Here is a 16,044-nt window from a genome sequence, read left to right as displayed (position 1 = left end):
GTGGTATAATTCACTTTGGAGCAAGTGGAGGTTCTGGTCATGGGTTTGAGATAGGAAAATACAATTTTTATTTTTTTATTGCGTGATCAAAGTAAGAATTATTACTGCTGATTAACAAAATGCATTTCATTCCAGGCACCCAATGTCAGTTTTAAATATTCCCAGTCAGGTACAACACAAGTAGCTACAGAGGATAGCTCCCTTTACTTTAGTGCAGCAATGTACCTTGGCCCCTGTGTTTTCTTGGACTACACAGAATATTTATAGACAGAGAAAACTATTAACACAGCAATGTGGGCTGGCTTTGAACCCAGGTCCATGTGAAAAGGCAGTCTCTAGTTCACAGCATTACCTAGTCCCCTCTGAAAAGAATTATTTTTAACTGTGTGCATGACTGGATTTTGCAACCCAAGAAAATTAAAAGCTAGCTTATGAGGTCACACAACATTAACAACATTTTTTAGGGTGTATATTAGGGAAGATCACAATTATTTCACAAATCAACAGCATTTGACATTCAACAGCATTACCATCGCCAAATCCCCCACCATCAACATCCTGGGGGTCACCATTGATCAGAAACTTAACTGGACCAGCCATATAAATACTGTGGCTACGAGAGCAGGTCAGAGACTGGGTATTCTGCAGCAAGTAACACACCTCCTGACTCCCCAAAGCATTTCCACCATCTACAAGGCACAAGTCAGGAGTGTGATGGAATACTCTCCACTTGCCTGGATGAGTGCAGCTCCAGCAACACTCATGAAGCTGGACACCATCCAGGACAAAGCAGCCCGCTTGATTGCCACCCCATCCACCACCCTAAACATTCACTCCCTTCACCACAGGATGCACTGCAGCAACTCGCCAAGGCTTCTTCGACAGCACCTCCCAAACCCGCGACCTCTACCACCTAGAAGGACAAGAGCAGCAGGCACATGGGAACACCACCACCTGCACGTTCCCCTCCAAGTCACACACCATCCCGACTTGGAAATATATCGCTGCTCCTTCGTCGTCGCTGGGTCAAAATCCTGGAACTCCCTCCCTAACAGCACTGTGGGAGAACCTTCACCACACGGACTGCAGCGGTTCAAGAAGGCAGCTCACCACCACCTTCTCAAGGGCAATTAGGGATGGGCAATAAATGCTGGCCTCACCAGCGATGCCCACATCCCATGAACGAATAAAAAAATCATTGGAGGATCTGTACAATTTTTTGTAAATCATCAAAATAAAATTGTGCTCAAAGGCACTGCCTCACTATACGAATCGACAGCAGTGCACAAGTGAAGATATTTAGTGACTGTTTACTAGGGTGTGTACGATAATATAGGTTTCCTCCATGTCATTCTAATTCTTTAACAAGAGTGGAATATTGATAGTTTACTCCTCTTAAGTCGGAGTTGCCTAATTTGAATTATCTGTTAATTCAAACTGAAATTGTGCCACAAAACCGGTTTCATTAAAATTGCTTAATTCAAAATTTTTCAAGCAATATTGGCTTTGAATTAACAGGAATATACTGAACCAGTTATCCCAACACAAGGATACATATGCATGCGGTGTATAAATACAGCAGTGATGGCTGTGAAACCTGAAATATAGTCAGCGGTGTAGTGTGTCTGTGGAAAGGCTACACACGATTGAAGATTGGCTGCACTTGGCTGTCAACTTGTGCCCAAGCTAAGAGGTCACCCTGCTAGATTCTTTCTCGTATCAATATTAATCCTCAAGTTAGGTGTAGCATAGGTTAAAAATTCAACATTCCCTCTACACTGCATCTCTAACAGCATCCCAGTCCATTAGCATGTCCATACTCAATATCTCGGCACAAAGAACTATAGGCAAATCAGGACAAATAGTGGGGTACTGCCAGCTCATAGAACTGGTAGAGGGAAAAATGTGCTGATTGCAAGCAAGGAAAGTGGCTTTGAGGCATTACTGAACCTACCAATACAACATTACTAAACAGAATTGACATGAATCAAATGTTTACTATGTTCTCTCTGTTCCAGTACATAGCATTTTTGTAATTTTGTCTTCTTGAATTATTTTAACCTTATAATGTGTCAAACATGGCCAAGGAATCAACTTACTCCTTTGATTTTATAGCAAAATAAGGTTGTTCCCAGAAGATATCAAAATGTGCGTGTGAAAACCTTCGATTACCTTGTTCAACAGGTAAAGCCCAAGCTGACCAGGCTGCTACTCGGCTCCTAACATCCACCTGTGTAACAGTTCCTGGAGGAACAGGAGCCGGGGCGCTTGGAGGTGCAGGGATGGAAGAATTATCTGCATTTGTAATCATCCTATAATTTAAAAAAACAACTTAGTATTCCTTAGGTTAAAATAAATTGCACTATGGAAGTCCATCAGTACATTACACCTTACAATAATATAATGACAGTTTAAGTACATACTTAGGAAGCACATTGTCAGCATTTTTATTGAACTAGCATCACCAAAAAATTATCTGCAAGCATTACTTAAAAAGAAATTACTTAAAAAGAAAACAAACAAGTTATACTCAAACTCTTACCACATCCATGTGCTTTTGTTGTATTACTTCATTATATCTGGTGTTCAATTTTAAATACAATAGATCCTTAGTCTTTTGGAATGGCAGGATTTAAACACAAGATTCCCTGTCATCTCAACACAGCTCATCAATCTTACTAGCATATGGATTGACTATATAGGCACAAATTGGTAGAGAAAAAAGCACTCACTTGGAATTTTGAACAGGTTACATGATATTCTGCTCATTGAGGTACACTGTGTATCTCGAACATTTAATCAGGCCAGAGTTTTACATTACAGGTTAGCTGGACAATTTTTTTTAAAACCAGAAAAAAGGATAGCTTACGGTTAAAAGGAAGTCCAAATAGATGACCAAGGATACTATTTAATGATTAATATCCATGTGTCTTTGTACCTCAGAGTATCAGGCCTTTTCTTCTGTTTGCTACCTTTACTGTCACTGATTGCACTTTCAATATCTGCATGGATCAGATCAGCCTGCAAAAGAAGACCTTGAACTAAATCACAGCAATCGTGCCACTTAAAGTCTCTTATTACAACACTTTCTCACAAAAAGTGTTGAACACACTTGTGGAACACAAATACCCATGAACCTATGACTAACTCCATTACTGCCTTTGGTTAGCAGCTGCTTTTAAAGTGAACCTATTGCTTTTTAGTTAACTTTTTAATTTGTACTGCAAGACCAGCTGACATAATTATGGTTTATTCTTTCAGATGTAGGACAGCAATGTCTGAATTATCAAGATAGATACATAATCCTTTTCCCGAGATATTATCCAAAACATTCACAGGGATCATCCAGTTTACCTTAAAAAGAATATTTAATAACATTTCTGGCGTCACTGAAGGATCTACTAAACACCACAGGTCAAAGAAAGTACATTAGACAGTATAACTATTACCTATGGCATTATTCTAAACGATTACAGAATTTGTCCTGAAGGAAAATCAGCTGCAAGTAAATTGCCAGTTAACCATAATATGCAGTTTCAGAGGGGTGAATAATTGAAAGAATTCACAGAAAACAGCTTCAATTAAACCAAGTACTCAAAAAAAAAGCTATGGGCAGAACATTCAAGAGCCAACAAAAAGTATATATGTTGATACAACACCTTTTGGGCTTGAGTTGCTGTCCCTTTAATAAAACCATTTAGCTCAAAGACTTTGCAATTGTTTCCCATTACAATGCAGTCATACATTCAGAAAAATTATGGCACAGTATAGAGACTGGTTTGATGTACATAATACAGCTTGATACGGAATAAAGCTCAGTCAGCTGAGGACAGGTTTTTGGGCACTGTCATTTTTTTAAAGATATATTGCTGTGGCCGTCAGTTTCAGTACCAATAGTTCTCTTAGCTGCATCGTTATAGCTTTGTAAATTTGAGGAGAGTTAGCACATGCCCTTTTTTTTCCCCTTTTGAAAGGCACTTCAGCTATATAAGTGCTACTGTTGAGGTGCCAGGCAGCAGGGCACAAATGGGGGCCATTTTCACAGAAAACAGCTTCAATTAAACCAAGTACTCAAATAATTATGGGCAGAACATACAAGAGCCAACAAAAAGGAATACATGTTGCTCCAACACCTTTTGGGCGTAACTATTTCCCCACTAAAACATTCTGTAACGGTTTGGTTTATTTTGTGAATCAATAATGAAGTGCTGTTTTCTTCAGGAAATTGCTACTTTTTAAAATACATATTCTCTTACCCGAGTTTCTATCACACAGAAGATTTTGTTCACCAATTAAATTGTGAAAACAAAGCAGAGAAAGAGTTAACCCCAAGTTATATTATAGGATTAAGCCAATGCTCTCAACCAGAGCTTTAAATACACACAGGATTTAAATATTAACACAAAGTATGCAGTCGCAACTTATTTGATCAGCAGGCTAGTTAAACGCAGTATTACTTTTTATTTTAGGCAATCTGCCTGAGAGAGGTACCAAGTATTAGCCAAACCTAGAATTCAAGACCACCTGGGCTACTCTCGCCTTTTTCCCCTCACAGCGCTCTTGGCAGAGGTCTGGAAAGAATTCACTTCCAGCATCTTGAACAAGTTATGGTGCACATCACCAGTGGGGTTGGGGGAAGGGGAAAGAAGCACCCATTGATGCAGCTCCAAATTATTTATAAAATGGGGTGAAGAAAGTATGACAAAGTAAAGGCATTTAAGTTCCTTATTACCACTCTAACCCCAGTATAAAGAAATTTGCTACATATGTAGAAAAATGTATTAGAGGAGTCTTAAAAAGTTCATGTCTTACATGGATTGGTAACATGAATATACAATCAAGCAAATACTGTAGAAAGTAAAATATTTACCAACCTTAACTTCATCACATTGGAAAAGATGAATGTCAGGTTTGCCTTGGCCGGGTTCCTTGCAAACGAGTGCCAGAATGGAGTCATAGTTACAGGCATTCATCACAGACTGGCAATGCTGAATTGTGTTAAAGGGAAAGTGCTCCAACTCATTCTACAAAGAAAGCACATGGAACCTTTTTGTATTCTTGGATGTTATGGTCCATTTTGAGTCACTCCCTGCATTTTGTGCCCATTTTTTCCCCTCTTGGTCTTTTCATACCATCACTAGCTACAGCCAAATAGGCAGGACAAGGACATCCATTCCCAGGCCTCAGCCTGTACCACTCTGAACTAACTGCTAGGAGTTGCTTGAAATCAACCCAGTGATAACTGCCTATGAAGTAAATCTAAACTTTAATCTTTCTCTTCTCACCAAGTTCACCCTCTTGTAGAATTTGAGACTGCAAACGTATTAAGGTTTTGTTGTGCTCCTGAAGATTTCACTCCCCAAGACTTCCCTTTTCAAGTGCAAACATTCACAATTTCTGTATCCTCTCTTCGTAGCCACAGCTGTCTAATCTCTGGCATTAATTCAGTTCCTTTTGCCATGTCCCCTCTGAAGCCAAAATGTCCCTACAGTCATGCATCAACCAGAATTGTACACTGTATTCTAAATGGAACCAAACCGATGGTCTTGGCAAACTCATCACTACTTCTTGGCATTTACGCTCTATCTCTATACACCCCAAGGCTTTGCACTTTTTTGCTGCTGCACATTCTATGCTGACTGCTTCAGATTTCTCCCATCAGCACTCCCAAATTCCTCTTCTGGATTATATCCAGTAAGCTATTATATCCCCATTGTTTATTCTCCTTCCCCAGTGTCATCACTCTACGTATATTCATTAAGAGACATTTGGCAATTGTCATGATAGATTCTGAATCCAACAAAATCTCTATTTGTCTGCTTGTTCCTTGATTGGAGTTGTTTCCAGTTACAACGCAGTCATGCATTCACAAATTATGGCACAGTACAGAGAGACTGGTTCGGAGTACATAAAACAGTAGCACAGGTTGATATGGAATAAAGCTCAAAGGCTGCAGAGGACAGGTTTTTGGGCAGTGCAGTTTTTTTTAAAAAAAGGTATATTGCTGTGGCTGTCAATTTCAGGTACCAATAACCATTGGCTCTCTTAGCTGCATCGTTATAGCTTTGTAAACTTTTAAGAGGAGAGTTAGCACATGCCCTTTTTTTCCCCTTTGAAAGGCACTTCAGCTATATGAGTGTTACTGTTGAGGTGCCAGGCAGCGGGGCAAAATTGAAGGCCATTTCTCAAGAATTTACCCTGGGTCAGCCTCGGTCAGTAGATTGTTTTTTCCAGATTGGACAATTTTGTGGCTCAGCAAGTGATGTTGACTGGGGTTTTGAGAGCACCTGCCACAACTTCAGTGGGATGCACAGTTGTGCTGCAATTAGGATGAAAGTCAGGAGTTTGACCATTTCTAAGTTCAGCATGACCACTGTGACAAAAATGAAGCATGTTTAAGATTCAGCTTAATAGCTTTGTAAAATATCATGGTATCTTACAATTTTTATACTCTCTTTGGGTTCAGTGTTACTAACCGCTTGTCTAAACAGATCTTGTGTCCTTCATGAATCAGACTGTGCCTGTTCCTCCCCAATATGTAGGTATACATAGCAAGAGCCAGGGGTCAAACAAAGAACCCTCAGCGCTGCACTCCGGCTTACTGGAACATATCACGATTCCCACCCCATCCACCTTCAGTAACCTGAATACCAGATTGTGGCTCAGGAAATCAACAGAAATGTATTGAACATTAAACAGGTAAATGAAACGTATTTGGTGCAAATAGTATGTCTACAGAATTACAAATCTCACTGTTATCCTGAAATCGCAAAGAAGAACCTTCTCCGACAATAACATTCAACAAAAAGTTTACCCTTGAAACATGGTCGCTACTTAAGTGGCTATATGCTACCACGGAGCTCTGATTATCTCGATAACCCTGATGGCCTCAGGTGAGCAGTCACAGCCAAATATAAGCCCATAATCAGGAGCTGCTAGCTATAGTGCTGTGCGTCAAAGGGATTACAAAGAATCATGGCCCTCACATCTTCACCTCAGACATAGCTGTTAATCAAACCCATCACATCAAAAAATATCCACATGATGCCACTCACGTTGCATGTTTGAAATAAATGGCTTGATCCTTCAAAAAAATCCACTGATTTGTTCCAATCATATTGATCAGCCTGTGATTGCAACAAATTAATACTTGCCCAGATACGAGATATGCTGTTTTGGACAAAATAGAGCAGAAGTTCTGCACATAACACACACCAGCATATTTTACAACCACCTAACCTAAAGGAACCAGGTACAGACATAACACCACTTTTGGTAAAGCAGACCGTAATGTATATTCTCTGCAGCTTGAAAAAACAACTAGCAGCACAATTTTAATGGTACACTGTGACTCCAAGAAAAGGTAATAAAATAATACGCCATGGACAAAATGCTTCATTTTTGTCGTAGTACATAGATGTTAAAAACTAGCTTTACTATCCAAAATATTCCACTTCAACCGGATATAATTATTGCACAGTTTGTCTGAGACAGATTTTTCAGGGGACCAAGCCATTCAATTCAAATATAAACATCTTTTGAGAGTTTTTCAAATATGTATTTGATTGGCTGTCTTCTTTCGAACTTTCATAGAATTATTTACATCTGCTGGATTTCAGTCACTTTTTTGAAGGTATTTATCATCCCATATTTTTAACAATCTGGGAATCTGCTTGAAGTCTTCAATGAGAGATAGTTAGGCCCAATTGCTTCTGCTGAGGGCGAGAAAAGGAGAAGACTCAGTGTGCAAGAACATTACCTATCGCTTAGCACCTCAGTTGCAAACTCTTCATTTTCCACTACAGAAGGAACTTATAAGTTTAACCGCTGTAAAAATATATGTTGTGTAGCTGTTACTCTATTTGTTTCCTTGGCACACAATGAACGTAGCTAGATACTGGAGCAAGTGAAAACACCATCTACCAAGCCTTTCCACCATCTACAAGGCACAAGTCAGGAGTGTGATGGAATACTCTCCACTTGCCTGGATGAGTGCAGCTCCAACAACACTCAAGAAGCTCGACACCATCCAGGACAAAGCAGCCCACTTGATTGCCACTCCATCCGCCACCCTAAACATTCACTCCCTTCCCCACCGCGCACTGTGGCTGCAGTGTGTACCATCCACAGGATGCACTGCAGCAACTCGCTAAGGCTTCTTCGACAGCACCTCCCAAACCCACGACCTCTACCACCTAGAAGGACAAGGGCAGCAGGCACATGGGAACACCACCACCTGCACGTTCCCCTCCACGTTACACACCATCCCAACTTGGAAATATATCGCCGTTCCTTCATTGTCGCTGGGTCAAAATCCTGGAACTCCCTTCCTAACAGCACTGTGGGAGAACCTTCACCACACGGACTGCAGAGGTTCAAGAAGGAGGCTCACCACCACCTTCTCAAGGGCAATTAGGGATGGGCAAGAAATGCTGGCCTTGCCAGCGATGCCCACATCCCATGAACGAATAAAAAAGCTAGGATTCACCTATGAGTCAAACACAGAAGCCAAAAATATCTGAAGTAGAGAAACTCCAAAAGTGCAACCACTGTAGGAATATTCAGAAAGCAATATGCTGAATCTTGCTCAATTGCGTGTTTGATGGTCACTTGGATTCCACGAACATCAAGCGGGATCTCTGGCTATTAACCACCTTTCTAGCATCACGGATAAGTCAGCGTGTCTGGGCGCTGCTGGTGAACACACTCAACAGGATAATCATGCCAATTTGCTTTATGACGTGCCCATGTCAATTGACTTAAAGATAACAACAAATTGCATTTTATGTAGCGCTTTTAAAGTAGTAAAATGTCCCAAGGCATTTCACAGAAACGTAAACAGACACAGAAATTGACATCGAGCCAAAGGACACATTAGGATAGGTGACCAAAAGCTTGGTCAAAAAGGAGGTATGTTTTAAGGAGTGTCTTAAAAGGAGGAGAGAGTGGAGGAGGGGTTTTGGAAGGGAATTCCAGAGTTCAGGGCCTAGGCAGTTAATAGCATGGCCCCCATTGGTAGAGAGAAGGAAGTTGGGGATGCACAGACGCCAGAATTGGAGGAACACAGTTCTCAGAGGGTTGTAGGGCTGGAGAAGGTTAAAGGGAGAGAGAGGACAGCAAGGCCATAGAGGGATTTTTGAACATGATCATTTTAAAATCGAGGTGTTTGGGGACTGGCAGCCAATATAGGTCAGCGAGCACAGGACTTGGTGAGAGTTAGGATATGGACAGTAGAGCTTTGGATGAGCTCAAGTTTATGGAGGGTGTAAAGTGGGAGGCCGGCCAGGAGAGCATTGGAATAGTCGAGTCTGGAGATAACAAAAGCATGGATGAGAATTGCAGCAGCAGATAGGCTAAGACAGGAGCGGAGATGGGTGAGATTATGGAGGTTGAAGTAGATGGATATGGAGTCGGAAACTCAGCTCAGGGTCAACTGGGACACCGAGGTTGCGAACAGTCTGGTTCAGCCCAAGACAGTAGCCAGGGATGGAATGGCTAGGGAACAGAGTTAGTGGCTGGGGGTGAAAGACAGTAAATCTGCTCATCCAGGATTGGACATCGGACAAGCAGTGTGACAAATCGGAGGCAGCGGAGGAGTCGAGAGAGATAATGGTGAGGTGCAGCTGGGTGTTATTAACATACATATGGAACCTGCTGTGTCTTCAGATGATGTCGCCGAGGGGCAGCATGTAGATGATAAATAGGATGGGACCAAGGATAGATCCATGCTGGACTCCAGAGGTAACTGTGTGGGGGTGGGATGTGAAACCACTGCAGGAGATTCTCTGGCTACGAATGGATAGATAAGAATGGACCCAAGCAAAGGCAGTCCCACTCAGCTGGACAATGGAGGAGGCGCATTGGAGGCCTGCACTCAAAGCAAGTTTCCAATCAATGAACATCCTTTACCTTCCTCCCACTTACAAAATGGATTGGGTGCCAAGAAAAAGAAGAAAGGCAAAAGATTTTCAAATTAATTCTTAAGAAAAATAAATTGAAAGTACACTAACTTAAATTAGTTTAAAAAGTGGAAGGAATTGAGAAAAGAAAAGCAAAATTTTAGTTGTTAAAATTTTTTTTTAAATTATTCTAATTGTGACGCGAGTTCCAGATAACATTGGAGCATAACTATTACCATAATTAGTACTTATTTCAAAATCTACGAGCGCGCTGAAATACTGCCCTCGGATGGTCATTTCCCTGAACCTGTTAAGTGATGTCGTCTAAGGGTTAAATACATACCTACACGTGCTCCAGTTAATGATGGAATGCAAGAAAAGGTTTTTAAAAAAAATTATTTGCATAGTCTGACCAAAGTGTATGCAGAGTCATTATTACATCGAGTTATTTCGAAACTACAGCACAGAAACAGGCCATTGTTTGCAATATGAAAAATTGAAAGATTGAGCATCAAGGGCCCTCTTCCACAAGATAATTTAACGCAAAAAAAATTGTACATCCTGTAAAATACATTGTTAAATAGCTGAACTGTAGGGTCTTGGACACAGCACCAGAGGACAGCATTCAGCTGAAAATGTTAAACCAAAAACCCCCACTGCATATGTCATAATGTATTCCTCTTGATGGACCTTGTGAATATTTCATAATTGAATCAAGGGACAGCAAGATGCTAATTATACATCTACTTGCAATACTATGCTATTTACGAAATGATATATACCTAAACTCTTCGAGTATGTCAGACTGAAGTTTTCAATTACCTGATGTGATTTACCTGCATTTTGTAGTCAACCAAGAAAACCAATTACACTTTGCTTGTTTAAAAGAACAACATTTTATTGCCAGAACACACAAGATACCTTCATTTATTCCAAATCTAGCCTTCAAGTTAATATGGTGAAATTTTATTGTGCATGTAAAAGTGACTTCAGCAAATGCGTAATGCATGCATGCAGACACTCGAATGCCCTATAGATGGTGATATATACTGTGTTATGCACAGTATAAATGTACTTCTATAGAAATAAAGCTTCTATCAACTAACTGCTCAAGAAATGGTAAAATTATTTTGATGGGCAGTAAATTTACAATAAATTTAAATCAACACTGATGCATGCTATTGACAAACTTAATCAACTGTTATAAAATTAAATGACATTTGTGTCACAATTTGCTGGAATCATTTAATACTATATGAACAAATACTAACAAATGTCATTCAACTAAAGTCAATTTGTAAAGTATTCCAAATAAATTTTGTAATTGGGCGTTTTAGACAAGGATTCTACTACACCTGTGCAATTTCAATTTCATATCACTTAAATGCGTTGATGGCTCGGTCGGCAAATGCACCAAATTCTAGTACTGAGTCACACGGGTGTTAACTGGTCTCAGCTGAAGTGGTGATGTGGTCAGCACAGCTATCCTTTAAGTACCCAGTGGAAGATGGAGATGGAGAAAACTTTAGTCAGGATTTCAACTCCTGATTGTCCAGTGATACTTGTTGGAAAGTGGACCTCAAATGAGAACAGAACGAACTATGTTGTGATGCCACTGCCCCAACTCAACATTAGGCTCCTACAGCTTAGGCCATTTACAGCAAAGATTCAACTAATTTGAACTTTGCGTTTCCCAACCTGGAATCAAACCAATTTCTTACCAATTAAAGTGGCACAATCACAACTTGTTACATCAGTTACCATACACTGTGTCCATTTAATCCCACTTAAATGGGTAAACATCATTTTGCTGCATCTAAAATCAGTTGATGCACAATTTTGCTGAGAAATTTACTTTGACTTACGAGACTTACTTTGCTCTCCAGATCAATCAAGCTGACAGCTTTCTCATCCACCTGCAGTAACATGTCCTGGGTCCAGACCTTGCCTTTGGCATCGAGCAGTTTTAGTTTTCTTATACCATCATCTACTGTTATCATGGCATCCTTCCGATCCACAACAAAAGTTGCGAGGTGCTGTTTTCAAGACAGAAATTAAATCTTATAAATTGATCACATATCAATTTTGTACTGTTTCAGTTGTAAAATGTAATCATACTACACAGCACTGTCTTATTTCAGAGATGATCACAATTGAATCTTTTGCTGGTACTTTTACGAACAGAATCTGCGTTTGAATCTGGAACCAAATGCAAATTTATCCGTAAAAGGAGTCACTATTGCTATCAAAGGCGGTATGATTTTCATTAAAAAATGTCAATCTTTTTGAACTGCAAGTCTTATTTTTGGTAATGTTAAACTAGATTAAATCCCATGCATCAAAAATACATATTAAAATGTACATAATTAAATACCATCCACATTAACAAGCAGATTACCGATACTGCTTCCAGCATTTTTATGAATTGGTTTAAAATTGATCCATCCTACATGAAATGACTAAATCTGACATAAGTTATCAAACAAGAAAATCTAATTACCTCAACACGATACTGCGAGGTCTCTGACATTACCACAGTTGATTTTGCATAATTCTTTCTTTGCTCTGTAGAATTCAAAAAGTTACATTTTATGATGAATATTATGATGAATATTACATTCCATTCAACTTTTTCAGAGTGCATTTGTTTTACAGCAATTCTTCATTTTGTACTGCATAATAGTTCACCTTTAATACTGTCTTAGCACTTCTGATTTACGCAAATCGCCAAAGTAAGCATTTAAAAGTTTCTGCTAAAATCATCAAAAGATTTACATGAATGTATGGAGCAACTTAACATTTCTTAACACTACAGTACAGCATTCTCTGGTTAGAGAAACACGGGTGCAGAATGCCATACCATTTCGTAAAGGGTACAGCACAAAAATCAAACGGTAATCCAGTACCTGAATATCTTCACTTGTACAGATCATAAGTGTGTAATTCTATTAAAATTAAATACTTAGGGGGTGAAATTGGACTTGGGCGGGGCAGCGAGACAGGTGCAATCGCATTTGCCGACCATTATATGACACACCCGATACGGAGTTCTAATGAAGTCAATGGGACTGAGCATTGGGCGCGTGTACACAGGTGGAGAGTAGAGCAGGTGACCACCACCATACTGCCCGTTTTGTGTCTCCACCCATGTCCAATTTCACCCCTTAGAGATTTTCCTGAAAACATACAACTCCATGAAATTAATCTGCAATACTGAGCAAGAACAGTACAAATCTGCTTCTTCTCTGCATTGTAATTACAGGTTGCATACTGATGCTAGTTTTTTTTCCAATGAACATATAGCCAAACATTTCTGGACATTAGAGTCAGACCAGTTTTGGGTCACTGTTACATCAACAATTTGATGAAGTGCACATTAAACAATGACAGCTTCTCAATGTAAAACTAGTCAGTAAGATTTGGTAAAGAATTCCTGTTTACAAGGTAACAAGCAAGTCCTTACACAGTTGCACTATTCCATATTATGAGAGAATTAGCCCCACAATGAAAAGTGAAACAGATGTACAAGATAAATTAGGACCAGTACATCATTTTTTATTGCCACGAGGGAAATGACATAACAGTTTCATGCACAAGCGAGTTATCATTGGTTCAAAAGTGGGAAGAAACAAGCTAAATCACTTGCTGGATTCTTAAAAGCATTTTCTCGAATTTTCAAAATGCATTGTCCTGCTGCCTTCAGGTATGGTCATGCTACATACATAGATAGAGAAGGGAGGAGACTTGCCCCGGACCTCCACTACTCTTGCACTAACTGTAAGCAGATGCTCTAGAATGCTCTTCAACTTGCTCAATGATGTTCCCTCAGTCCTGTAGAGTACTCTCCTGTCCCCAACAGAATTGCTGGTTAGGAACTGATGATGTGCCAATCCTTGCCCTGTGGCATACTACTCAAAAAGTCTAATGGCCTCTTACTTACACAGCGCAGAGACATCTTACAGAGGTGGGGCTAGCTGTCATCAGTAAGCAACTGGAAGCTGTCTTCATGCTTCTTGATGTCACTGAGGGGGCACGTATAGATATGGAAGGGGAGGGGACAGAAGATAGATCCACAGGGCATTTCCAGAGATGGTGATGCTGGAGGGGGAAAGAAGCCAGTAGTGGAGATGCACTGACTATGTTCCAATTTGTACAGCTGGAAATATGCAAAGGCACTCCCAAGAAGATGGGTGACAGAGGAGACGCACTGGAGGAGGAAAACATGCTCTACCAAGCTGCACAAAAATCAACAAAGACGAGAAGGGTAAAGCACCATGGATGGTCACAGAGAATGCCATTCATGACTTTGGTTAGGTTCATTTTAGTGCTGCGAACAGAGTGGAAACTGGATGGAGGGGATTTGATCAGTTAGTTATGGGCTGTATGGTATAGAAATGCATGCTTCATCATTTCACATCTCTATGTTGGGCAATAAATTGATTGACAGTCCCTGCATATGATGGGATGATGTTAGCAGTGTTGAATTTTGCAACATATACACTTCAGACTTCACACAAGCACTTTAAGAAGTTTTTCAATGAAGCGCGTTGTAGGAAAAGACAGTTCTCAACTTATCACACTCATTCTAATGCCACACATTGAGAACAGACCATCCTTCATGGCATTTGATCATAATGCTGGGATTCTATGGAACATTAGCCACTGTTTCTAACCAGTTCCACAGGGCAATAACTGCTATTGAAGAAATTTAAATGTACCTTTTAAATATAGCCTGCAGATAGATCACATACATCAGTAAATTCCTGATGACCCACAGAGGAGAACAAAAGTTTATTTTTTCCTTGCCTCCTGAAAGCAGTGACTCATGCTGCAGTACATTTCCAAGACTACCAGCAATTCTCTGTTACCTTGCCCAAATAGAAATTCTTCATGTGCAAAAGACAGCAAGTATCAGAAAGCGAATGAACTATATTGGCTTCACAGTAGAGCCCAATTCTGCATTTAATCAATGAACATAGGATCAGAAATGTTATCATCTGGCCCATCTTACTTGTGCTGGCACCAAATGCATGTTAAAGCTATCTATTCTCATTTCCCTGTATCCTTCAATGTTTTTGTTCTTCATCTAATTATATGTCCCATATACATTTTCCAGCAGGTGTTACAGGACAGAAACCATGAGGAACCATGGACAATTTTTCTCTTCCCTAGCCCAGCGGCAGATCAATTTAACCAGCACTACCATTCCCCTGGCTAAGATCGGTCAACTCAATAAAGGCCAAGATGATAATATGGGGAAGGGTCATCAGGTTCCCCTGATTAATCATTTAATAAATAGACCTAACCTGGAATCTAGCAAACCTGCACACTAGTAATACGAGAGTATGAAAGTCAGTTAAATCTTACTTGTGTCTAAAGCTACAATTCAACTGCCTTTTCCATCTCAAGCTAACTGCCAACAGCTGTAACTGTTAATGAATTAGCAGTAAGCAATGAACAGCCATAGGTTACTTCATATTAAAATGATTAACTTGGCTTTGTACTTAAAATCATGCACAAGGTGAAACATTACAAGTCTCACTAACCAAATTCTTAAAAGGTACAATAATCACATGCAATTAGTGATGCAACAGACCGTTTCTAAGTGACCAAAAAGAGAGATGGAAAAGGCTATGGAACATCTAGAGTTAGCAGGCTTAAAGCAGGTGAGTAGGAACTGTTAAAACAGCTAACATAAAAGGAGATTTTATAAAAGTGCATTGTAAAACCAAAAATACAAGGAAAACTTTCTTTAGCAACTCAAAAGTTCTTCACCAAATAAAATAATACATTTGGATAAATGGCATAGAAACAACTGTTGAAAATGTACAGTATGCCAAAGGACTTGTTCATATCCCAATCTCAAAAAATCTGCCTTACTTATATCAAAGTGTAATAGTATTGTTTCCTTAGACTCTAGAACACAAGTGAAATATATTACTTTCACCTGCCTACAGCACCATGTTGGCAGCCAAAGGCACTTCAATATAAATCTTGAGGCAGGTAATTCCAATGAAGACAGTGAAACCTATTATATTGGGGCTGTCGATGTATCTCCCCAACACAATGCCTTACCTTCTGCAGCACACGTTGGGTCAGCTACAGCATGCTGTCCTCCTACATGATCAAGCTGATTCAGCCATTA

General features: G+C 39.8%; 1 protein-coding gene across 8 annotated transcripts in view; it reads right to left on the bottom strand.

Annotated features, from left to right (window-relative positions):
• Positions 1-16,044, bottom strand: part of eps8a (EGFR pathway substrate 8a, signaling adaptor) — a 167,141-nt gene that overhangs the window by 47,297 nt on the left and 103,800 nt on the right. For 7 of the 8 annotated variants that reach the window (XM_068004763.1, XM_068004762.1, XM_068004761.1 and 4 more), the window contains 5 exons: positions 12,400-12,464; positions 11,765-11,935; positions 4,875-5,024; positions 2,939-3,021; positions 2,173-2,312 (listed from right to left, as the gene is read on the bottom strand). In XM_068004763.1, the coding sequence (XP_067860864.1) occupies positions 2,173-2,312; positions 2,939-3,021; positions 4,875-5,024; positions 11,765-11,935; positions 12,400-12,464 (609 nt within the window). The remainder of the gene's footprint in view (positions 1-2,172; positions 2,313-2,938; positions 3,022-4,874; positions 5,025-11,764; positions 11,936-12,399; positions 12,465-16,044) is intronic. The other variant, XM_068004764.1, reaches the window with a different exon arrangement.

Source organism: Heptranchias perlo, chromosome 24 (assembly GCF_035084215.1).
Source record: "Heptranchias perlo isolate sHepPer1 chromosome 24, sHepPer1.hap1, whole genome shotgun sequence".
Taxonomy (NCBI): domain Eukaryota; kingdom Metazoa; phylum Chordata; class Chondrichthyes; order Hexanchiformes; family Hexanchidae; genus Heptranchias; species Heptranchias perlo.
This window is presented reverse-complemented; position numbering and strand designations above follow the sequence as displayed.